The sequence below is a fragment of the Chiloscyllium punctatum genome, chromosome 2 (assembly GCF_047496795.1).
Source record: "Chiloscyllium punctatum isolate Juve2018m chromosome 2, sChiPun1.3, whole genome shotgun sequence".
Lineage (NCBI taxonomy): Eukaryota > Metazoa > Chordata > Chondrichthyes > Orectolobiformes > Hemiscylliidae > Chiloscyllium > Chiloscyllium punctatum.
Window position 1 is genome coordinate 95,095,330 of NC_092740.1, and position 26,929 is coordinate 95,122,258.

The 26,929-nt window shown below is 40.8% G+C and overlaps 1 protein-coding gene across 5 annotated transcripts in view; it reads left to right on the top strand.

The window, feature by feature from the left end:
• The window catches only part of dapk1 (death-associated protein kinase 1), a 258,303-nt gene that overhangs the window by 143,412 nt on the left and 87,962 nt on the right, over positions 1-26,929 (top strand). For all 5 annotated transcript variants that reach the window (XM_072585888.1, XM_072585882.1, XM_072585887.1 and 2 more), the window contains 6 exons: positions 5,946-5,991; positions 6,886-6,975; positions 11,858-11,950; positions 12,767-12,886; positions 21,179-21,277; positions 21,576-21,674. In XM_072585888.1, coding sequence (XP_072441989.1) covers positions 5,946-5,991; positions 6,886-6,975; positions 11,858-11,950; positions 12,767-12,886; positions 21,179-21,277; positions 21,576-21,674 — 547 coding nt within the window. The remainder of the gene's footprint in view (positions 1-5,945; positions 5,992-6,885; positions 6,976-11,857; positions 11,951-12,766; positions 12,887-21,178; positions 21,278-21,575; positions 21,675-26,929) is intronic.

Genomic DNA, 26,929 nt, shown 5'->3' on the forward strand with positions numbered 1-26,929 from the left:
TGAATACATGATAGGTGATAGTTGGGCTTTTGAAAAGGTCTTACATGGCAGGATCATTAAGATGGTAAGAGCCCATGGGATTCAGGGCATTTTGGCAAGTTCAATCCAAAATTGGCATTGTGGCAGGAAGCAGAGAGCGATGGTCAAAGGATGCCTGTGTTCAATGGCGTACCACAGGGTTCAGGGTTGTGTGACATGACATGAATGCAGGAGTTATGATATGAAGTTTGCAAATGACATGAAAATTGGTGGTGCGCTTATAAAGTGAGGAGGGGAACTTTAGACTACTGTATAATGGGCTGAATAGTGGCAAATTGAATTTAATCCTGAAAAGTGAGAGGTGTTGTATTTCAGGAGGACTAACAAGGCAAGGAAGCACATTTTGAATAGTAGAGCCTGAAGAAATGTCGAGGATCAGAACTACCTTGGCATGCATGCCCTTGAAGCCAATAGGGCAGGTAGATAAGGTGATTAAGAAGGCATCTGATTACTTGCCTTTCTTAGGCAATTCATTGAATATGAGAACAAAAACGTAATGGTGGAGATATATGTCACGTTAGTTAGAACACAGCTGGAGTACTTGTGCAGTTCTGATCACCACAGTACAGCAAGGATGTGATTGCACAAGAGAACGTGCAAAAAAGGTTCAACAGGGTGTTATCTGACCTGGAATGTTTCAGCAGTGGAGAGAGACTAAATAAGCTGTGGTTGTTTTCCTTAGAGCAAAGAAGGCTGAGGGGAATCTGAGTGAGGTGAAGAGAGTTCTGAGGAGCATAGGCAGGACAGATAAGGAGAAACTTTTCTCCTTAGTAGACCAGTCAATAAGTAGAGGGCATACTTTTGAGTTAAGTAGGAGTGTTACAGTGGATTTGAAGAACATTTCTTTCACCCAGGGGTTGTGGAGAACCCACTGTCTCAAGGGTTCCTGCTTTTCGCACACTTTGAGAAAATTCAGAACTATTTAAATGAGTATTTGAAATGGCATAGGATACACGATTGTGGGACACGTGCTGGGAAATAGGATTGGAAGAGATGGATGTTTGATGACTGGTGCAGTCTCAATGGGCCAAAGCACCTGTTTCTGTGCTGTAAAAACTCTGCCTTTCTGAATCTGACATCAAGGAGTTAAATCCTTCAGCAAAATGAAATCTTATTGATCACTTAGTACTAGCTTTCTTGATGGCATAATTACATACAGGACTGTTTCTTCCCCATGTATAAAGTACCATATTTTGTGGCTATTATTTTAGTGGAAATTCTGTAATTCACTTGTAGAGTTATAGAGTCATAGAGATGTACAGGATGGAAACAGACCCTTCGGTCCAACCCGTCCATGCCGACCAGTTATCCCAACCCAATCTAGTCCCACCTGCCAGCACCCGGCCCATATCCCACCAAACCCTTCCCATTCATATATCCATCCAAATACCTTTTAAATGTTGGAATTGTACCAGCCTCCATCACTTCCTCTGGCAGTTCATTCCATACACACACCACCCTCTGTGTGAAAACGTTGTCCCTTAGGTCTCTTTTATATCTTTCCCCTCTCACCCTAAACCTATGCCGTCTAGTTCTGGACTCCACGACCCCAGGGAAAAGACTTTGTATATTTACCCTATCCATGCCCTTCATAATTTTGTAAACCTCTATAAGGTCACCCCTCAGCCTCCGACACTCCAAGGAAAACAGCCCCAACCTGTTCAGCCTCTCCCTATAGCTCAAATCCTCCAACCCTGGCAACATCCTTGTTTCTGAACCCTTTCAAGTTTCACAACATCTTTCAGATAGAAAGGAGACCAGAATCGCACGCAATATTCCAACAGTGGCCTAACCAATGTCATGTACAGCTACAACATGACCTCCCAACTCCTATACTCAATACTCTGACCAATAAAGGAAATCATACCAAACGCCGCCTTCACTATCCTATCTACCTGCGACTCCACTTTCAAGGAGCTATGAACCACACTCCAGGGTCTCTTTGTTCAGCAACACTGTCTAGGACCTTACCATTAAATGTATAAGTCCTGGTAAGGTTTGCTTTCCCAAAATGCAGCACCTCTCATTTATCTGAATTAAACTCTATCTGCCACTTCTCAGCCCATTGACCCATCTGGTCCAGATCCTGTTGTAATCTGTGGTAACTTTCTTCACTTCCACTACATCTCCAATTTTGGTGTCATCTGCAAACTTAGTAACTGTACCACATCTGCCCGCATCCAAATAATTTATGTAAATGACAAAAAGTAGAAGACCGTGCACCGATCCTTGTGGCACTCCACTGGTCACAGGCCTCCAGTCTGAAAAACAACCCTCCACCACCAGCCTCTGACCTCTACCTTTGAGCCAGTTCTGTATCGAATGGCTAGTTCTCCCTGTATTCCATGAGATCTCACCTTGCTAACCAGTCTCCCATTGGGAACATTGTTGAACGCCTTATTGAAGTCCATATAGATCACATCTATCACTATGCCCTCGTCAATCTTCTTCATTACTTCAAAAAACTCAATCAAGTTTATGAGATATGATTTCCCATGCACAAAGCTGCGTTGACAATCCCTAATCAGTCCTTGCCTTTCCAAATATATGTACATCCTGTCCCTGAGGACTCCCTCCAACAACTTGCCCACCACCGACATCAGGCTCACTGGTCTGTAGTTCCCTGGCTTGTCCTTACTACCCTTAAAGAGAGCCAACCTCCAGTCTTCTGGCACTTCATCTGTGACTATCGATGATACAAATATTTCAGCAAGAGGTCCAGCAATCACTTCTCTAGCTTCCCACAGAGTTCTAGGGTACACCTGATCAGGTTTTGGGGATTTATTACCTTTTATGCATTTCAAGACATCCAGAACTTCCTTCTGTTATATGGACATTTCGCTACTATTTCTATATCTTTCATATCCTTTTCTACAGTAAATACTGATGCAAAATACTTTAGTATCTTCCCCCATTTTTTGCAGTTCTACACGAAGGCTGCCTTGCTGATCTTTGAGGGGCCCTCTTTTCTCCCTAGTTATCCTTTTCTCCTTAATGTATTTGTAAAAACCCTTTGGATTCTCTTTAACTCTATTTGCCAAAGCTACTTCATGTCCCCTTTTTGCCATCCTGATATCCCTCTTAAGTATACTCGTACTGCCTTTATACTCCAAGGATTCACTCGATCTATCCCGTCTATACCTTACATATGCTTCCTTCTTTTTCTTAACCAAACCCTCAATTTCTTTAGTCATCCAGCATTCCCTTTACCTACCAGCCTTTCCTTTCACCCTAACAGAAATATACTTTCTCTGGATTCTTGTTATCTCATTTCTGAAGGCTTCCCACTTTCCAGCCATCCTTTTACCTCCAAACATCTGCCCCTAATCAGCTTTTGAAAGTTTTTGCCTAATACCGTCAAAATTGGCCTTTCTCCAATTTAGAACTTCAACTTTTAGATCTGGTCTATCCTTTTCCATCACTATTTTAAATCTAATAGAATTATGGTCACTGGCCCCAAAGTGCTCCCCCACTGACACCTCAGTCATCTGCCCTGCCTTATTTCCCAAGAGTAGGTCAAGTAGGACCAGGAGTAATCCAGATATTACTACTCTTGAGGACCTCCTTTTTAAATTCCTGCCTAACTCTCTGTAATCTCCCTTCAGAATTTCAACCTTTTCCCTTCCTATGTCGTTAGTTCCAATGTGGACAATGACCTCTTGCTGGCCCCTCTCCCCCTTGAGAACATTCTGCACTCTCTCAGAGACATCCTTGATCCTGGCACCAGGGAAGCAACCCACCATTCTGATTTTTCGCTGCTGACCACAGAAACGTCTGTCTGTACCTCGGACTAGAGAGTCCCCTAACACAATTGCTCTCTTGGAACCCAACGTACCCCTCATTGCATTAGAGCCAGTCTCGATATCAGAAACTTGGCTGTTCATGCTACATTCCCCTGAGAATCCATTGCCATCTACGTTTCCAAAACAGCATACTTGTTTGAAATATGTTCATGACTTCTAACCTACCAAATCTTAATGAAGCATAAGACCTTTGGATGTAGGTGCAGAAGTGATAATTAATCTGATGATCTTCAACTCCGCTTTCAAGCCTTATCCCTATAACCCTTGAATCCTGATTAATAAAAAATGTATATCTCAGCCCTGAATATACTTCACAGCCCAGAGAGAGAAAATAAAGTTCCTCCTCATTTTTATCTTAAAAGGACAGATATTTACAATGTGATTATGCTGTCTAGTCCTAGACACACTCACAAGGGGAATCAAACTGTCCCCATCTAGCCTGTCAAGCCCTCTAAGAATCTTGTAATCTCCATAAGATCTCCTCTCATTCTTCAAAACTCCAATGAATCTTGACCTCTTCTCCTAAGATAGTCCGTCCATACCTGGTATTAATGTATTGAACCTTCCCTGTACTATTTCTATTGCCAATACATCTTTCCTTAGATAAAGCTATGGTCTGGATGTAGGTTTGCTCGCTGACCTGGGAGGTTCATTTCCAGACGTTTCATCACCCAACTAGATAACATCTTCAGTGGGCCTCAGGCAAAGCAGTGTACATGATTCCTGCTTTCTATTTATATGTTTGGGTTTATTTGGGTTGGTGATATCATTTCCTGTGGTGATGTCATTTCCTGTTCTTTTTCTCAGGGGGTTGTAGATGGGGACTAACACATCGAGTTAGGGTCTAACTCGATGTGTTAGTCCCCATCTACAACCCCCTGAGAAAAAGAACAGGAAATGACATCACCACAGGAAATGATATCACCAACCCAAACATATAAATAGAAAGCAGGAATCTTGTACACTGCTTCACTTGAGGCTCACTGAAGATGTTACCTAGTAGGGTGATGAAACATCTGCAAATTAACCTCCCAGCTCAGTGAGCAAACCTACATCCAGAACCTCGACCTGAGCTACAAATCTTCTCAAAGCTTGCTAATAGCAATGGTCTTGCCAGTGTCTTGTATGGTTTTATCAAGATTACTCTATTCTACATTCCTTTTGAAATAACGGCCAACTTCCATTTGCTTTCTGTATTACCTGCTGAAATTGGATACTAGCATTATGTGATTCATGCACAAGGATTCCCAAATCCCTCTGTGTGGCAGCTTTCTTCAGCCTTTGCCCTTGAAATAATATTTAGCTCTTCTATTCTCCCTGTCTCTCACAGCCTTCTCCCACTCACTTAATTTATCCATAGCTCTCTATTGACTCTTTGTGTCATCCTCATTCCTTGTCTTCCCACCTATTTTTCTCTTATCTGCTCCAGCTCCAGCTCTGAGCTCTGTAGCACTCCACCAATTGCAAGTTGCCATCCTGAAAATGCTCCCTTTATCCCAATTCACTAGTTAGATTGGATTAGTTAGCTAATCTTCTATTCATGCAAATATACTACCCAAAACCATGGGTCCTTATTAAGTTGCCTTACATATGTAACTTTCATACATTTTAGTTTGCTACACTTAAAACCTTTTGTTGAAGCCATTGGACACAACTTTGTTGATGTTCACAAGCTACAGCTGAAGAAACTTCAGCTGAACTGACTACCTATTTGAATTCACATCTGGAGATTGTATGATGTGAATCTTTAGAAGTGACATGTTGCATTCGTGCCAAGTTATATAAACAGAAACAGAAATTGGTATTTTCAACCTCTCCGTCCTCTTCATAAAGAAAGAAGAAAAAAGTAAATGGTTTCAATAGTTAAATATGGTGAGCAAAATTATATTGTGTTGTCCTTTGTCCTATTTTCAGACCATTTTTATGCATCGAGGAGTGATAATTGCTGCATTTGAAGTGACCTCAGTAAATCAAATGAAAGGAGCGTCAAGTCAGCCTGGAAAGCTGTAGATGCAGATGTTATTATTTGTAATAAAGTTTTTTTTGTTTTTGATTACTGCACTGTTTTTAATATGTTTTGCTTCTTTAATATGTCTTTAATAGGAAAAGAATGACTATTCAAGATAGTTTGCAGCACCCATGGATCAAGGTATGCTTTTCTATCTTTATACCTTCATTATACAGTTATAATTGAAGAAATGTGCAGACCTTTTAAGGCTCTTTTCTTGTTTAAAGAAATGTATTTGCATACTCCAGAAGAGACCTTGTACAACCTCAGCATAATTCTTTTGGAGTACTATGTCCAGTCTGGTCACCCTGTTATAGGAAGAATATTACTAAGCTGGCGCGATTCAGAAGAGATTTACCAGGATGTTGCCAGGAATGGAGGGGCTGAGTTATAAGGAGAGGTTGGATAAGCTGGGACTTTTTCACTGGAATGTAGAAGATTGAGAGGTGACCTTATTGAGATTTATAAAATCATGAGGGGTATAGGTAAGTTGAATGGCAGGTGTCTTTTCCTTGGGGTAGGACATTTCAAGACTATGGGACATTTTTTTAAGGTGAAAGGAGAAAGATTTAAAAAGGCATCGGGCGTATTTTACTTTAACGCAGCAATTCATGTGTGGAATGAACTTCCAGAGGAAGTGAGTGATGTGGGTGCAATTACAACGTATAAAAGATACTTATTTGGATAAGTACATGAATAAGAAATGTTTGGAGGGATATGGGCCAAGTGCAGGCAGGTGGGACTACTTTAGTTTTGGATTATGGCCTATTTCCATGCTATATGACTCTTATCAGGAGGTGGATATTCACAGCCCGTTTTTACGAGATTAAAGGCAGGGAACTTGCCTGGATTGTGCTGAATCAATTGAGGAATAGTATGGTGATTGTACCATTGTCCACCATGCCCCAATTTTTCTATTTTGACTATGAAAAGATTATTTCAATCTCTACCCAGTGCAAGAATTACATTGCTGACATATGTGTTTATATTCAATTAATGGAAGGTTTGATGCCTTTATTTTTTGTAACATTTCAGCCAAAAGACAGTCAGCAGGCTCTCAGCAGAAAAGCATCAGCTGTAAATATGGAAAAGTTTAAAAAATTTGCAGCCCGAAGGAAATGGAAGGTATGTGGAATTGTGACTGGCATTCAGTATTTACTTAATGACATTAGGCCATTTCTGTAATCAGTTCAAGGTTTGCAGGTATCAGAATTCAAAATTAATTGATAAAGGAATTTAGATCAGGTCATTATGCCCATCATTTTAGGGTCAGAAGGGGGAAGAGTAAAAATTTGAATGAGGGAAAATATTTAAAATATGTCTTTAAGGGGCAGGAGGAGATGTTGTTTCAGAAATTGATGTTTCTGCTATCAAGGAACAAACAATATTGAACATTTTTTGCATCTTTTTTAGAATGAGGACTTGAATCCAGCTGATCCTTTCCTATCCAGCTTCTCACTTTTTAAAATAATCTTCCTTGATACAAATGAAGGGTGTGTCTGTAAGAACTTAATGAATCACCGTCACACTTGGTTCTTGTGGAACATTTCTTGATTCAGTCCTACTCAGACCCTCAAACACTACTCCTCTTGTTCACCTTCACCTGGCCCATCTCTGACGCTTTGGTTCCCTTCCTTGACTTTTTTATTTCCATTTCTGAGGACACGCTGTCTACCAATATTCATTACAAACCTAGTGTAACCCACCATTACCTTGACTGCACTTTTTCATATTCTCTACCTATAAGGACTCCATTCCATTCTCTCAATTTTCCAGTCTCTGTCACATTTGTTCAAATTGAGCCACCTTATACACGCGTGCTTTTGGCCTGTTCTTCCTTTTCCTCAACCGAGGATCCCATCACTTAGTGGGTAATAGGGCCCTCAGCCATATCTTAGCCATTTGCTGTACTTCTGCCCTTGGTCCTTCCCATCCCTCCCAGAACAGTGATAGGGTTCTCCTTGTCCTCAGTTATCACCCTATCATACTCCACAATCAAAGAATTATCTTTTGCTGAATCCCCTGTCTCCAGCAGGATGCTGCAAGCAAACACATCTTCTCCTCCATTACACTAACAACATTCCACTATGATCATTCTTTTCATGACAGTCTTTCACTTGCATGTCTCTCAGTCTATTCTCCTATATTAGCTGTATTCAAGAGCAGACCCAGAACACAGATTACCATATTCTAGAACACTGCCACTCTGTCTGCTATTTTAATACATTTTCTTGCTTTCATGTTAACATTTCTGTCTTTGGGCCAAGTGCTCAAGCAAACTCTAAACAATTTGGAGGAAGTGCGCCTTCCAATTAAACACTTCACAACCTTCAGGACTTGGCGTGAAATTCAACAACTTTGTTTACCATCCTCTCATCACTACTCAGCGTAGAATTGATCCATTTAAAAAATTTAACACCTACCATTAACACCTACTCTTCATCCAACTCTCTTCTTTGTTGCCATTAGAATCCCCATTCAGTTTCAAAGAAAGGTCATATTGGACTTGAAATGTTAACTTCATCTCTCTTTCCACAGATTCTGCCAAACCTGCTGAGTTTCTCCAGCAGTTTCTCTCTTTATTTCAGATTTCCAGCATCTGCGGTATTTTACTTCATTCATAGTTTTGAAGTGTGAAAGCTATTGTGTGTTCCCTTTTGAGGCGGCATAACTATCTTCAAAAGAAGGCAAGGATACTTTTGATAGAAATATTTCACGTAACATAGGGCTTAGGAATGTGGAGTGGGCCAACCTTTTACGATCCAAGTTAATTTCGAAGTCAAGAGTTCATAGTTTCAAATTAAGAACAGCCAAAGAAAATGGGATATTCAAATCCAATCTCTTTAGCAAGAAGTTAGAGAACAATTGGGGAGACAAGTAATGTAGTAAGACCAGGAGCTGTGATTGAGTTTACCTGAGGAAAAGTACAATCCTAGTCAACAAATAGGATTCAGTTTTAAAGTGTAGAAATACGTCAAACTACTCTTGAGGCACAGTCATCTACTTTAACAGTGAACTACCACAGCTAGAAAATTGATATAATATTTCATAAGTGGTGGAGGTGAGTATTATGGCTATCACTGAGCAGAAGGTTCTAGGGAAACTGAAAGGTTTAAATCACCCAGACAAAATGGACTACAGCCCAGGATTCTGAAGGGAATAGCTGAAGCAGACTGTAGATTCTGTAGGTGGTGATCTTTCAGGAATCACTAGAGTCAGAGAAGGTCGCACAGGACTGGAAATGGCTAATGTGGTGCCCCTTTTAAGAAGGGAGGGAGGCTGAAGACAGGAAATTTATAAGGTTAGCCTGACCTCAGTCCTTGGTAAGATTTTGGGGCTCGTTGTTAAGGATGAAATTGGGGAGTACTTGGAAATATGTGGTAAAATAGGGGTTAGTCAGCATGGCTTTTTGAGGAGGCAATGAGGAAGTTAGTAAGAGAGCGAGTGGATAAGGTTTTTTTAAGATTAGATTCTCTACAGTGTGGAAACAGGCCTTTCGACCCAATTAGTCCACACCGACCCTCCGAAGCATAACCCATCCAGACCCATTCCCCATATTTACCCCTGACTAATGCACCTAATTCTATGGGTAATTTTGCATGGCCAATTCACCTAACCCGCACATCTTTGGACTGTGGGAGGAAACCCACGCAAATACAGGGAGAATGTGCAAACTCCACACAGACAGTCGCCCGAGGCTGGAATTGAACCCGGGTCACTGGCGCTGTGAGGCAGCAGTGCTAACCACTGAGCCACCGTGCTGCATAGGAGCTTGCTAAATAAGATAAAAGTCCATGGCGTTAGGGGCAATGAACCCGCATGAATAAAGGATTGGATGACTGGTACAGGACAGAGAGTCTTTTTCAGGATGGCAGCTGGTGACTAGTGGAGTTCTGCAGGCATCCATGTTGCAACAACAACTATTCACTTTATGCATTAACAATCTAGATGATGGAATTGAGAACATTATTGCTAAGTTTGCAGATGACACAAAAATAAGTTGAGGGACAGATGTTGAGGAAGCGGGAAGGCTGCAGAAGGATTTGGGACAGGCTAGGAGAATGGGCAAAGAAGTGGCAGATGGAACGCAATGTGGGAAAGTGTGAGATTATGCACTTTGGCAGGAGTAATAGAGGTGTAGACTATTTTTTAAATGGGGAGAGGCTTTGGAAATCTGAAGCACAAAGAGATTTAGGACTCCTTGTTCACAATTCTCTTAAGGTTGACATGCAAATTCTTTTGGCAGTTTCATAGAAAAATTCAGTGGCATCATTCTGAAAGGGCTAGAATACAAGCATAGGGATGTAATACTGGGACTGTATAAGGCTCAGGTCAGACTGCATTTGGAATATTGAGAGCAGTTTTGGGCCCCATATCTAAAGGAGGATGTGCTGGCCTTGGAGGGTGTCCAGAGGAGGTTTACAAGAATGATCCTGGGGATGAAGCAGTTGAGGACTCTGGGTTTGTACCCGATGGAGTTTAGAAGGGTGAGGGGGAGTCTCATTGAAACTTGCAGATTACTAAAAGGCCTGGATAGTAGATTTGGGAAAGTGTTTCCACTAATCAAAGAGACTAGGACCTGAGGGCACAGCATCAAAGTGAAAGGATGACCCTTTAGAACTGAGAGGCGGACAAATTGTTTCAGCCAGAGGATGGTGTCTCTAGAACTCGGGCCAAGTCATTGAATATCTTTAGGACAGAGATAGATAAGTTTTTGATTAGTAAGAAGATCCAAGGTTATGGGGCGAAGGCAGCAGAATGGGTTTGAGAAACGTATCAATCATGATTAAATAGTAGACCAGACTTGGTAACTGAATAGTCTAATTCTGCTCCCATGTCTCATAGCCTTTCATTGAGGAAACCATTTTATTTTTGGAGAATAAAGATCTTTTAGCACTTACTCAATTAAGAATAATGATCATTTATGTAATGTTGTTAAACTATTACCTTAGAAGAAATCCCAGATGGCTTTATTGTAACCTATCAAATGATCATTTGAGTTTCTGATTGTATTTATGCATAAACACACACCGGGGCTGTACTTACTTGGGTATTAGTATGAGTTGTTAGTGTAAAAGCTACAACTGCACATACAGGTTTTTTCTCCTTTGGATCAATCTGAGCAAATCAAAAATGAAAGTCTCCGACGTGGGATGATGTCATTAATTAGTGGTATTTGTTCATGGAATGTGTGTATAAGACTAGGCCAGCATTTTTTGCCACCCCTAATTGCACTGTGGTGAGCTTCCTTTGGAACTACTACAGTCCTTGGGGTGTCAGGGAACCCACAGTGGTGTTCAGAAGGGAGTTTCAGGATATTGGCCCCGCGACAGTGAAGGAACGGTGATATAATTTCATGTTAGGATGGCATGGAGGAGAATGTGTAGTTTAATGTGTTTCCATGTACCACTTGCCATTTGCTTTCTTGGGGGGAGATTTCACAGGTGTGAAAGGTACTGCCAACAGCTTTAGTGAGTTATTGTAGTGCATCTTGTAGATGGGAAAAAATAAGGCATTAATGAAACAGCTGCTTTGTCCTGGATGGTATCAAGCTGAGTGTTGTTGGAGATGCAACAATTGTATCAATTAGTAGTGTTGGAAATCTAATTGAGAGAACATCATCACGAAGTAGCGTAAACATCAGATAATAAAACAACCGAAGTACCTTTCATTTAATGATCAGTTTCTCCTACCCACAACAAAAAATGTTCTCCTATCCCGGAATGTTAGTGTTTATACATATAGGAAAACATTTGTCATCTTAAGAGATACAGGTAACCTTGAATAATGAAATTATACAGCTTTCATGCTCTTCATAGTTTGGATCGACTTAAATTTGCTGATAGAGATTAAAAACTGACAAATGAATGTAATACTGCCTGAAAATTCAGTCTAATTTATTATTGATTCTGTGTCATTTCTAGGTGATTGCAAGCCATTAAATGTTTTGAGAATTGGATGTTTATGTTTAAATGCGACTTATTTTGTTAAAATATATTTTCTTTAGCAATCGGTGCGGTTAATATCATTGTGCCAACGGCTATCAAGATCATTTCTTTCTCGAAGCAATATAAGCGTTGCTAGGAGTGAAGACACTTTGGTAAGTATCTGAACAACATTCCATTTGGCAGCTGAAGATCTGTTTTCTTTCTTAAGGATAAGAAATTGGAGGCGTTAAGTGTGTTTGTTCATATAAATACATGCTGGCTGTAAACTTCCCTTCAGGAAATCTAATTGTGTAGCATCCACTACTTCCCCTTTATCTATCCTGCTTGTTACCTTGTCAAGGAATATTTGGGGCATAGTTACCCTTTGTTTTTTCTGTGGTATTGATTTCATTCAGCAGGCTGTTTTCAGTGATGACATTGTGTATGTGCACTTTGGTGAGGATAATCTGCAGTTAGAAGAGTGAAAGAAGCCTGTCTGCTATAGCACTTCCTAAAATCCTCCTCTTTGATAGCATTGGTTATTTTGTTTAGTGATGCTTTCAAGAATTACCTTGGGATTTTGCATTGGATACACGTTGATGTTCTTAGACTAGTTGATTTGGCCAACTATTGCCCTGGCTGATGCCAACACAGAGCAGGATTGAATTGAAGATCTTCTTTTTCTGTAAGGTATACTGCTCACTATAATTGGTGGCTGATCAATCTGTGGAGCTGTTGAATTTTGCATAACTCCAAAGAGCTAAAACTGGAAAGTATCTGTCATCATTATTTTAAATACACTGATTTAAAAATTAAAAGCTGGATTTCCTGAGTAATTAGAATAATTGGAAGAGGATGTTATCAAGATGTAAATTATGCTGTTTTTGAAAATAGTCTTTCCTCCTTCCATCCATATGTTCTGTAATCTTTGACCAGCAAATGGTTGGTTAGTTTCCAAGAGTAACTAGTTTTATTGTTCTTCTTATAAGGATGAAGAGGATTCTTTTGTGATGAAAGCAATTATTCATGCCATCAACGATGATAATGTTCCCGGACTACAGCACCTTCTTGGATCTCTTGCCAATTATGATATTAACCAGCCCAACAAGGTAATTTTTGTACATTGTTTGGTTTGTTTTCTTAATGGCTTGAGAATGATTTTCTTCCTACATCTCAGAATAATAGGTACCGACTATGATCATTGTCAAGTAATCCGATTTTAATAACAGGAAGAATATCTAAGATGATAAATCTAATTGGCTAAATTCAACATGTTACAGTAGATGCTACATAAATTATTTCATCTTTTGTACTATCATTGCAAATATTTATGATTCCTGTAGTGGTTATTGTAGGTCATTTCATGTTATCAAGTAATCAAATTATGCAAAATTCTATAGCCTGTTTGATAAATTAACATAAAGCACAAGGAAAATTTCACATGAATGACTGCGGAAACTATTCACTGTTAGATTTTTAGTGTTAAGCCAGTAAGCAGGTAGTCCTCCTTTTAAACAAATAAGTCCTCATAACATTTTTGTATTCAATTCAATTTAACATAATTATTATTAAAATTAGTCTATTTTACTCCTCCCCACAAATTTCATCACAAGGAAGCATTTGGATTTCTGAGGGCAATACATTTGAGTAGTCCAGGAACTTATTGTAGGAAATGGTGAGCACAAGTATATATTCTTGGTCACCCTGCTTTGGATTCTGCTATGCTGTTATTGTCTGTTGGACTGTGAAAAATTGCTTGTAAGAATGCAAGAATATTATTGTTTCATTAAAACAAAACTGTGGTTCTAACTTGAGTCCATTTGCCAGTTAATGTTATGCATGTCAGAACACAATGCAGGGCAATATGAAATAGCTGTTCATAATTATGAGGAAACTTTCCCATGTCTGATCTTTAAAATTAGCATTAATACACCCTTGCATGGGATCACATTCATAAGTACAAGTGTTCATAATCAAGGACCCAGTATAATGTTTACAGTTCTCCAGGTCTCTGGTACCATCCCTGTATTTAAAATGAATTAGAAGATGATCCTTGCCTTTGGAGTTTCCACCTTTGCTTCCCTCAATATTCCCAGTTGCATCTTATCCATATCTAGTGATTTATTTAACTACAGCTAGTCTCTGTAATGCCCCCTAGTTGTCAAATTGTAGCTGGTCCAATGTCTTTAATACCTTCTCTTTCACAGTTTCTTAGTAAATCATGGTTAAAGACAGTTGAGCATTGCTCATTTATTACCTTGTGCCTCCACAGGTCAATCCACATTTAGGTCTCTCTTAGTCCCATTCCTCATCTTAACACCCTTTATTTATACGGATATAGAGAATTTTTGCCCTTTTCATGTCAGCTGCCAGTCATACTTGTTCCCTGTTGTTTTTATTTGTTTTACACTTCTGTATTTGAGTTGGTTCTGAATTGTATTATCCACCTGACCACTGTCATGTGCCCCTTTTTCTGTTTAATCATTCATTCCAATTCATTTGCTATCCAGGGAGGTCTAAGTTAGTTTGCTGGGCCAGATCTGTTCTTGTCGTCTTGAAGTTGGCCCTACCCAATCTATATTTACTCTAGATTGTTTTGTGTTGTTTCCTGTATCGCCACCCTATTTCTTGTATTGTGCTTACTGTCTCTTAAAAATATATCTTCCAACATTTGGTCCCCTTGACCACCTCATTCCTGAGAACCAAATCTAGCAAAGCCTCCTACCTCTCCAGGCTGGAGACCTCCTAATGTAGAACATTTTCCTGAGTATACTTCATAAACCCCTACTCTACTTTAACATAACCAAAGTTCTGGATTATGAGTATTCTAATTCTTGGACCTCTCTGCAGTTTCTTTACAAGTTTGTTCATTTGTGTTTCTTCTATTAGTTGGTGGTATATAGAATAGACCCAGGTACCCAGCAATGGCATTTTTTTTGGCTGTTGGCTTTGATCAGATTCTGCCCTTGACATCTCTCCATCCCCAAGGATACCCCTCTCTCCTCAGCACTTGTGTGTTTTTCTCAGCATTGCTATCTTTTCTCTGTTCATTCCTTCCTTCACTGTCTTTCCAGATTTCCATTACAACAATCTGTTCTCATGTGGCTGTCTGCTGTTGCAGTTCACCCCACACATTTTTTACCAGAATTGATTGATTGAATTTGAATTCACATCGGCATACAAGTAGTTCTTCAACTCGATGGTTGCATTCTTGTCCAACCCCACATTATAGAAAAATCAGGCTTCAGAAACAGTAATTAATGTGTTGGCTATGTAATTGCATCACAAACAATGAACATTTTAAAAGTTTGCGCTTTAGAGATAGTGTCCCCAATTTGCCAATCGCATTACAGCGAATTCGCATAACGAACTGCGTGTTATAGCAAAGCAACCGCTACAATGAATCTAATTTAGATTATTCTTCATTCCTTGTTGAGCTGATTTCTCCTCCTACTGAGTTTTTTTTTTACTCCCTCATATTCCTTCCTTGTTCCTACATGACTACCAAGTTTAAGCCATCTCCAGTAATACAAGCTAAATCCCTTGTAAGGAACTGCATTTAAAAGCAGGGAGGTTATATTGCAGCTGCATTGGGGGCTGGTGAGGCTACACCTGGAGTACAGCGTGCAATTTTGGTTGCCTTACTGGAGAAAGGATATAGTGGCAGTAGATGGGGTGCTGAGGAGGTTCACTAGGTTGATTCTGGATTGAGGGGTTGGCTTATGAAGAGAGACTGAGTAAACTGGGATTATATTCATTCTCATTTAGAAGAATGAGGGGGGGATATTATAAAAAACATAACAAAATTATGAAGGAATAGATAAGATAGATGTAGAGAGGGTGTTTTCACTTTTGGGTGAAACAAGGATAAGAGGCATAGCCTCAACATTAGAGGGAGCAGATTTACGACTGAATTGAGAAGGAACTTCTTTACCGAGAACGTTGTGAATCTGTGGAAATCCATGTCCAGTGAAGTGGTTGAGGCTTCCTCATTGAAGGTTTTTAAAGCTAAAATAATTTTTTGAGCAGTAAAGGAATTAAGGGTTACAGTGAGAGGGCGGATAAGTAGAGCTGAGGCCACAAAAAGATCAGCCATGAACTTACTGAATACCAGAGCAGGTTCAAAGGGCCAGGTGGCCTATTCCTGCCCCTAGTTGTTATGTTCTTAAGGACAGTTGTCCCAGTTCTGTTCAGGTACAACTTAAATGCCTGTGGACCTCCCGTCTCGTCTCTGTTCTATATCCCTATTTCTGAACTCATTAACTCATGGTATTGGGAGTGATCTAGAGATGTGATCTTTTTGATGTCCTGTTCACTAGTTTCTTTCCCAAGTTCCTGCGGTCGAACATTGTAAGACAGTATCTTTATTATGTTAAAAGTAATTTATTAGTGCTTCTTGTTTGAGCGACTACTGTTACCCTTGAGTAATTTTAAATGATTTCTTAAAGTCAAACCATGGCCGGGTAATTGGTGAATAGGTCAAATGTAAAGTTGAGAATTCCAGGCCAAACAATTCCTGTTGAACAACCGTTTCTGATTGGATGACTTTTCTTGGTTGTTCTGTGCTTATACTTTCTCCAGTTCAAGGCCAGTGATCCTTCAACAACATACTAATATTAATCAAGCATTTATATTGTAATATTGTGACATGAGTCATTTCATAGGAACATTATAAAATAAAGTATGAAACCAAACCAGGCAAGAAGGTATGAGTTCAGATGGCCAAATGCTTAGTCAAAATAATGGGCTTTAAGTGTGTTCTGGTGGAAAACCAAGTAAAGGAGTGTAGGAGGATACTCCAGAGCTTGGGACTTGGACAACTGAAGGCAGAATCACCATTGGAGAGCAGCTATAATTGGGAATGCACAAGAAACCAGAAAAAGAAAAGTACTCTGAGACTTGTATGATTGGAGGAGATTGCAGTGCTGAGAAGAGGCAAAGCCATTGTAAACAAGGATGAGAATTTTAAAATCAAGATCTTGCTTGATGAGGAGTCAATGTTGATCAACGAGCTCAGGTGCGATGGGAGAACATGACTTGCTAGAACTTAAGACTTGGGAATTTACATTGAATTGGAGGATTGAATAAGGAAAATTAGCCAATGAGTTGGAATAATGGAGTCCATAAGAAATTAAGGCATAGACAAGTGTTTTAACAACAGATAATCTGTGCAAAGTTAAATAATGTTATGGTGACAAAAAAAAAAGTCCTGGTGACCATGCACATATGAAGTTGGAGGTTCTTGTCTGTGTTATATATGACTTCATCTCCAGATTCTTGATGCAAAATAGTGAAAATGCTGAACGTTGCAAAGATTTTGCATCAGTATTTACTGTGGAAAAGGATATGAAAGATATAGACTGTAGGAAATGGACGGTGACATCTTGCAAAATGTTCAGATTACAGAGGAGGAAGTGCTGGATGTCTTGAAAAGGTTAAAGATGGATAAATCCCCAGGACCTGATCAGATGTACCCGAGAACTCTGGGAAGCTAGATAAGTGATTGCTAGGCCTCTTGCTGAGATATTGGTATCATCGATAGTCACAGGTGAGATGCCGGAAGACTGAGAAGTTGGCAAACGTGGTGCCACTGTTTAAGAAGGGCGGTAAAGACAAGCCAGGGTACTATAGACTGGTGAGCCTGACCTCAGTGGTGGGCAAGTTGTTGGAGGGAATCCTGAGGGACAGGATGTACATGTATTTGGAAAGGCAAGGACTGATTAGGGATAGTCAACATGGCTTTGTGCATGGGAAATCATGTCTCACAAACTTGATTGAGTATTTTGAAGAAGTAACAAAGAAGATTGATGAGGGCAGAGCAGTAGATGTGATCTATATGGACTTCAGTAAGACATTCGACAAGGTTCCGCATGGGAGACTGATGAGCAAGGTTAAATCTCATGGAATACAGGGAGAACTAGCCATTTGGATACAGAACTGGCTCAAAGGTAGAAGACAGAGGGTGGTGGTGGAGTGTTGTTTTTCAGACTGGAGGCCTGTGACCAGTGGAGTGCCACAAGGATTGGTGCTGGGTCCACTCCTTTTTGTCATTTACATAAATGATTTGGATGCGAGCATAAGAGGTACAGTTAGTAAGTTTGCAGATGACATCAAAATTGGAGGTGTAGTGGACAGTGAAGAGAGTTACCTCAAATTACAACAGGATCTGGACCAGATGGGCCAATGGGCTGAGAAGTGGCAGATGGAGTTTAATTCAGATAAATGCGAGGTGCTGCATTTTGGGAAAGCAAATCTTTTGCTAAGGTCTGAGGGAGTGTTGCTGAACAAAGAGACCTTGGAGTGCAGGTTCATAGCTCCTTGAAAGTGGAGTCGCAGGTAGATAGGATAGTGAAGAAGGCGTTTGGTATGCTTTCCTTTATTGGTCAGAGTATTGAGTACAAGAGTTGGGAGGTCATGTTGCAGCTGTACAGGACATTGGTTAGGCCACTGTTGGAATATTGCATGTAATTCTGGTCTCCTTCCTATCTGAAAGATGTTGTGAAACTTGAAAGGGTTCAGAAAAGATTTACAAAGATGTTGCCAGGGTTGGAGGATTTGAGCTACAGGGAGATGCTGAACAGGCTGGGGCTGTTTTCCCTGGAGCGTCGGAGGCTGAGGGGTGACCTTATAGAGGTTTACAAAATTATGAGTGGCATGGATAGAATAAGTAGACAAAGTCTTTTCCCTGGGGTCAGGGAGTCCAGAACTAAAGGGCATAGGTTTAGGGTGAGAGGGGAAAGATATAAAAGAGACCTAAGGGACAACGTTTTCATGCAGAGAGTGGTATGTGTATGGAATGAGCTGCCAGAGGATGTGGTGGAGGCTGGTACAATTGCAAAATTTAAGATATATTTGGATGAGTATACGAGTAGGAAGGGTTTGGAGGGATATGGGCCAGATGCTGGCAGGTGGGACTAGATTGGGTTGGAATATTTGGTCGGCATGGACAGGTTGGACCGAAGGGTCTGTTTCCATGCTGTACATCTCTATGATTCTAAACTGACATCCTGTCACAGTGTGCACCATTTCTGATTTTCATGGGGATGGTTTTGTGAACATCCTGGGCTTTAGGCCATAAAAATTAATAGATGGCATGGCTGGCCATAGAGCATGTGGAAGGGATGTGAAGCGTGCAAGTTTGTGATATACTGATAGTTGCCAGTGCAAATAGAGATGGATAACACATTTGAGTTAGCAAGAAGAATTTCACTTTATTTTCCTTTGTAGGTAGCACACCAGTAAACTTTTAACGTTCAGATAAAATGAGTCCATAGTTTCAGCGTGTGATATAACTTTTGTTTCAAGTATTAGTCCATATCGAAAAGATAAGCAGTAGAATGGCTTACTTTTGTTTTATTAATTACTAGGTGAACATTGTACTAGTCTCCATAATGAACCGATAATACTGAGTCACCAATATCAACATGTTTCCTCCTCTTATCTATTTAGAGTGCAGAGTTAACCAATTCTTCTTCTCCAAGTAGCCTTCTGAATTCTTCAACTGAGGCATGTAAGTTGGTTTTACTATAGGGCAGGATGAAGAGGCAGGCCCCATGTATACCTCAGCTACAATAGGAGTGAAATTCCATGGGCTTGACATTATTTTGAACCACACGAGGGTCATCAAACATGCTCTGTGAATTAGCTGATAGCCATCGGAATAGTGACAGAGTTTTTAAAATTGCTCTTTTTACCTTGTCCAACCAGAGATAAAAAGTCAGTCATTGTTTCTGTTATGGTTTGGTGTTCTATGAGCCTGAAGTATGATGCAGTTGTGATGTTGGTAGCAAGGAATTGCACTAGGTTTACATGGCCAAGAATTGCTGTCTTAACGGCCCCTTCTTGCCCTCCCAATTTCTTGTTTAAATTCTTTTCTGCTTTCTTAGTACTCCTCAAGGGCCTTGTTTGATTTCTGTTTCCTTAACCTTATGCATGCTTCCTTTTCCTTTTTATCTAAGCTTTCATCTCTCATCATCCAAGGTTCATAAATCTTGTCATCCTTGCAGAAACATCCTGGTCAACAGGCTTCCCACATGATCAATATGGATTTACTTTCAAACAGCTGCCATAAATCCAATTTTTCCAGCTCATGCCTTGTACTGTTGTAATTGGCCTTCCCCTAATTTAGCACCTTCACTCAAGGACCAGACTTACCTTGAAAGTTATGGAATTATGATTGCTGTTCCCAAAATGCTTCCCCACTGAAACTTCAACTGTTATAGTACCACTCTTACAAGCACCTATTATTTCATGATTTATACTCTGTCCTACAGTGTAACCGCAGACGAGGAAACTACAAACCACTTTTATCAGAAGTGACTTCTTTTTCTTATCTCCATATGATCTGAGAAGAAACATTTTCTCACAGCAAGTGGTTCAAGTTATGAAATGCACTGCCTGGAATTGTGGTGGCGCAAGTTCATTCGACGAACAGGAGGGATATTAGAGGATTTTATCAATAGAAATAATGTGAATGGTTATGTAGAAAAGATAGGAAGATGACACCAAGTCATGATGTCAATTTGGAGATTCAGTACAAACAGGATAGACCAAGCCCCTTTGCACTCTAACAAATCTGTAATCAGAGTAACTTATTTAACTCTGAGTTTTCAGTTACTCTTTGCCAATTTGCTCCAGGTCCATGGCATCGCTTTTTAATTTAGTCCCTACCGTTCTTAGTCCCATCTGTATCATTGGTATCCAACTGGACCCCCACTCCCACCCTCCCCCCACCCCCCACCCATCCCCACCCCGCCATCATTCCCACCACAAGTTCCTCTCCAGCCCAGAGCCAGTTTCCTGAATGCTGGTACTGGAGGGACAATATAGTCACCTGGACTTTGACTCTCCGCTGTAGAGAATAGCATATATTCTTCAATTATACTGTCCCCTGCTGCAACTCTGTATCTTCCACTTAAATGCTCCCTTGCACCACAGCATTGGGGCAGTTTGTTCATCCTCTGTGTGATCTCTTCTGTCATCTACTCAAGCTGCAGGAACATCAGATCGGTTGGGCAGTTGTAGAGATGTTAACTTTGAGATCCCTATCACTGCCTCAGTTACAGCCACCTTCTCCTGTTCCTGACCATGGAGCAGATCTGAAATCCCTGGCACTAAATGGTGTCTCCTGGAACAAAGAGAGCAGGTAACTTGCCCCTCCCTGATGTGTTTGAAGCTCAGACTTCAGGTTATCCACAATGAGTTAAATTCCCTTGAACTGCAGGCACTTGCTGAAATTCGGAACATGGTCCAAGGGCTGCAGTTGGCTTTGAGCTGGAAGATAAGCGTACTACAATAGGTATTCAGCCTAGTCAAATAAAAAGGAAAATAAGAGACTTAAAATCATCATTGCCCACTGCATTCTCAGATTGTCTCTCACAATTTGTTCAATCTTTCTGCAGCATGGAACACCTCCCCTGATGGTGGCAGCTGGTTGTGGAAACATCCAGATTCTCGATTTGCTCGTCCAGAAGGGAGCAAAGATTGATGTGCAAGACAAGGTTTGTACTGGAACTTCTACCAAAGTAGTGATTGTCACTGAACCATCATAGACAATATACACATGTTACGTAGGTTTATAGGTACCAGAAAAGTCTAATTCTGGAATATGGTGTAAAAAAGAAATGGGTTTTTGATATATAAATGATTTGCCTAAAGTTCCTACAAAAGTGAATACAAAATCGGTTGTCATTTATGGTTTCTTATTTTGATGAACATTTATGAATTAGTTGAGAATTCAGATGTCTTTAACAGAGACCAATAAAGTTCACTTCACAAATTATTCTCAATTTTTTTTAGTCTGGTTCAAATGCACTTTATTGGGCAGCAAGGCACGGCCATACTGAAACATTAAAATTCTTGCACCACAAAGAATGTCCATTGAATGTACAGGATAAGGTAAGCAAAAAAAAAATTTATACAATAGTACTAGATTAAAATTGATGCCTTCGTTACATTAGTAAATACGTTCCTGAATTAGTTAGTTCAAAATGACAGTATTTGGATGGAGTTATATTTTTATTTGAACTGATGGTGAGAAGCATAAGATTTATTGTCTAATCTGTATATTCATAAAATTCAGTAGAAAATATATAAGATGCAATTTCAGAAAAACTATCAACTTTGTCATCTCCATTTTAGTCTCAGATTTGAAAAACTGTTCTTGAGTAAAAATACTTTTTATAGATAGTTGTGAGTAAAGTTTTAACCAAAGGAAAAGCATGGGCAGGGGACAGACTGTAGTGGTTAAGGGGTCCTTTCCACTCAAAGCCTGAGCACAGTGACCTGCCAGGTTTCTCCCCTCTCTGAACTCCACCCATCAGCAGTAAGAATGCTCCATGTAAGAGCCCCACATGGTCTATATAAAATTGGGGACAGGTTGAGGTTTGGCAGGATGAAGAGGATGACCTGGGGAATTCTGACTCCACCTTGTGCACCGCTGCAGCAGCCTTTTCTGCCCATGGCCATTATGCCATTAATTTCAGCGTCTGTCTTGTCATCAACCGCATTTCTATCCCCTGTCACTGTCCTAGAATGAATCCAATTCTTCTTAACATCATTGCTCTGTTCTACTTCAAGCTATTTTTCACCCTGTGCCATCTTCAACAGAAAAGATCTTACCACTCAAGTTTGTTACTCCCTCAGTCACAGTCACTGCTGAAACCTTTGTTCATGAACTTATCATCTCCAGATACAGTCTTTCCAGTGCTTCTCATGCAAGTCACTTATCCTCCAGCTGCCATAAAAACTAATTTGTCCAAAACTTTGTTCCTTTATTCCTTACAGCAAGCTAACTACAAATCATCCCCATACTAGCTGCACATTAGTACTCACATCCCCAGCAGCTTAAATTTAAATTTTCTCATTGGTCTATTTAAATTTCTTTGCGGTTTCATTAAACTAACCGTTTCTGACTTTCCAAACCACCCTTCATTCAATCTGTTCCTGAGGCAGCCTCTTATGTACCACCTCCTTTGCCCTATTACTGATAACTGTGCGTCAGTTCCAAGCTCTAACGTTGCCTACAATTGCTTCATTAATCTTCCTATTTTCTACTGCTAAGTCTCTCCTTAATACTTTGCTGTTAACCACACAGTTAATAACCCTTCCCTAATAATATCTGCTTTTGTAGTTATTTTCCTAATGTCTCAGTAAAGTGCCTTGGGATGTTTTCTACAATTAAGGGATTATATGAAGGCGGTACGTGTTGTTCCTCATTGTAATTGGTTTGGAACATTTTGTTTTTATCGATCTTGGGTGGCTGTAGAAAATTTTTGATCTTAATGGACAAAGATATTCTGCGTTCTGCTTAGAATCTGAATAAGACAGTTTTAACATTTGGGTGCAATGAGTGTACCTTTCAAGCCCTATACTTTCTATATCCCCATCACCTTGTAGATAACCCCTCACCAAGTATTTGTCCAATTTTCTATCAAACATTATTTATTGAATTTGCTTCCATCATCCTTTAAATCAGTGCTTTGTGAGCAGGGCAAGTGTCACTTCTGGTCCTTTCATCAATTATTATTGATAAGTTTGTCTTCTCTGGTCACTGACTCAGCTGCCAGTATAAGCATGTTTTGTTATTCCATCAAAACTACTCATAATTTTGAACACTTCATTTATATCTCTTATTAAGGTAAGGATAAGAATCTCAGTTCGTCTAGTCACTCCCCATAACTAAAATCTTATTTCCCTTTAGAGTCATAGAGATGTACAGCATGGAAACAGACCTTTGAGTCTAACTGGTCCATGACAACCAGATGTCCCAACCTAACCTAGTCTCAATTGGCAGTACTTTGCTCATATCCCTGTAAAGAAGGGCTGATGCCCGAAACGTCGATACTTCTGTTCCTTGGATGCTGCCTGACCTGCTGCGCTTTTCCAGCAACACATTTTCAGCTCATATCCCTGTAAACCCTTCCTATTGATATACCCATCCTGATGCCTTTTGAATGTTGCAATTGTACCAGCCTCAACCACTTCCTCTGGCAGCTCATTCCATACGCACATCACCTTCTGCGTGAAAACGTTGCCCCTTAGGTCCCTTTTATATCTTTCCCCTCTCACCCTCAACCTATGCCCTCTAGTTCTGGACTACCCCACCCTGAGGAAAAGACTTTGTCTATTTATCCTATCCATGTCCCTCTTGATTTTATAAACTTCTATGAGGTCACCCCTTAGCCTTTGATGCTCCAAGGAAAACAGCCCTAGCCTAATCAGCTTTCCCTATAGCTCAAATCCTGCAACCCTGGAAACATCTTTGTAAATCTCTTCTGAACCCTTTCAAGTTTCACAATATCCTTGCAATAGGAAGGAGACCAGAATTGCACGCAATATTCCAACAGCATCCTGTACAGCTGCAACATGACCTCCCAACTCCTATACTCAATACTCTGACCAATAAATGAAAGCATACCAAAAGCCGCCTTTACTAATCTATCTACCTGTGACTCCACTGTCAAGGAGTTATGAACCTGCACTCCAAGGTCTCTTTGTTCAGCAACACTCCCTAGGTCCTCACCATTAAGTGTATAAGTCCTGCTCTGATTTGCTTTCCCAAAATGCAGCACCTCGCATTTATCTAAAGTAAACTCCCATCTGCCACTCCTCAGCCCAATGGCCCATCTGATCAAGATCCTGTTGTAATCTGAGGTAACCTTCTTTGCTGTCCACTACATCTCCAATTTAATGTCATCTGCAAACTTACTAACTACAGAGGAATTTCAATTAGCCGTATATCATTTATCTGAATGTCAGATTATCTGAAGAAGATCTCAAAGTGCCAATAAAAACATTACATAGTGTTTCCAACACTGATGACGTCTTTTGTTTACAATGACAATGCTGCTGAGAACAGTCCTGGACATCGATGGGAGCCCAGGCACCATCTCCAAGTGACTCACCGCCCGCTCCCCCCGCTGCCCCATCTCTCCTCACACTTTTCCTGGAGTTCTACACAGGGGTGTACCCTAAACCTCTCTTCCACAGATAATCTCTCCAACATTGCCCTTTAAAGGGCAAAGGTGGAACTTGTGAAAAAGTTGCAGTTGTTTGGAGGGTGGGGGGGGGAGCGGCCCCTCCCGCAGAATGTGCTCCTGCCTAGTCTTGTTAATGGGGAGCACACTTAGCAAATGCTTGCTGTGTCACTCCCATTGGTGGGAGGTTTCAGCAATGCTGCAGGTCAGCACGGTGGCTCAGTGCTCAGAGCTACTGCCTCACAGCACTAGGGACCTGGGTTCGATTCTAGCCTTGGGCGACTGTCTGTGTGGAGTTTGCACATTCTCCCATGGCTGCGTGGGTTTCCTCCGGGTGCTCCAGTTTCCTCCCACAGTCCAAAGATGTGCAGGTTAGGTGAATTGGTAATGCTAAATTGCCCATAGTGTTAGGTGCATTAGTCAGAGGGAAATGGGTCTGGGTGGGTTACTCTTCGGAGGGTTGGCGTGGACTTGTTGGGCTGAAGGTCCTGTTTCCACACTGTAGGGAATGCAATCATCATCTAATCAGGTCCCTTACACACAAGTGTGCGTCCACTCATAAACAAATCCTGAAACAGAGAGCGAGATAGATAGAGAGAGCAAGGCAGGTAAAGCAAGGAAAAAGGAAACGTCACAATCCCAGAGGCGAGTCATTAAATCACTTATCCGAATGATCAATTGTCCGAACGAAATACTGCCTGCTCATCTAGTTCGGATAATCGAGATTCCTCTGTATGCCTCCTATGTTCATATCCAAATCATTTTTATAAATGACGAAAAGTAGAAGACCTAGCACTGATCCTTGTGGCACACCACTGGTCATAGGCTTCCGGTCTGGCAAAATAACCCCCCTCCAACGCCATCTGTCTTCGACCTTCAAGCCAGTTCTGTATCCAAATGGCTAGTTCTCCCTGTATTCCATGAGATCTAACCTTGCTAACCAGTTTCCCATGGGGAAACTTGTCTTACTGAAATCTATATAGATCACGTCCCCTCTCTGCCCTCATCAATCCTCTTTGTTACTTTTTCAAAACACTCAATCAAGTTCGAGAGACATGATTTCCCACGCACAAAGCCATGCTGACTATCCCTAATCAGTCCTTGCCTTTCTAACTATGTGTAAATCTTATCCCTCAGGTTCCCTCCAACAAGTTGCCCACCACCGACGTCAGGCTCACTGGTCTATAGTTCCCTGGCTTGTCTTCACCATCTTTCTTAAATAATGCAACCATGTTAACCAACCTCCAGTCTTCCGGAACCTCACCTGTGACTATCGATGATACAAATATCTCAGCAAGGGGCCCAGCAATCACTTCTCTAGCTTCCCAAAGATTTCTAGGATACACCTGATCAGGTCCTGGAGATTTATCCACCTTTATGCATTTCAACACATCCAACACTTCCTCCTCTGTTATATGGACATTTTTCAAGATGTCACCATCTATTTCCTTACATTCTATACCTTCCATGTCCTTCTGCATAGTAAACACTGATGTAAAATACTGGTTTAGTATCTTCCCCATCCACTGCACCTCCACATAAAGGCTGTTTTGCTCACCTTTGAGGTGCCCTATTCTCTTCCTAGTTACTCTTTTGTGCTTAATGTATTTGTAAAAACCCTTTGATTCTCCTTAACCCTATTTGCCAAAGCTCTCTTATGTCCCCTTTTTTGCCCTCCTGATGTCCCGCTTAAGTATACTCCTACTGCCTTATACTCTTCTAAGAATACTCTTCTATGGGCGGCACGGTGGCACAGTGGTTAGCACTGCTGCCTCACAGTGCCAGAGACCCAGGTTCAACTCCCGCCTCAGGCAACTGTCTTTGTGGAGTTTGCACATTCTCCCCGTGTCTGCGTGGGTTTCCTCCGGATACTCCGGTTTTCTCCCACAGTCCAAAAATGTACAGGTTAGGTGAATTAGCCATGCTAAATTGCCCATAGTGTTAGGTATAGGGGAATGGGTCTGGATGGGTTGCTCTTTGGAGGGTCGGTGTGGACTTGTTGAGCCGGAGGGCCTGTTTCTACACTGTAAGTAATCTAGATTCACTTGATTTATCCTGTCTATACCTGACATATGCTTCCTTCTTTTTCTTAATCAAACCCTCAATTTCTCTACTCATCCAGCATTCCTTACACCTACCAGCCTTTCCTTTCACCCTAACAGGAATATACTTTCT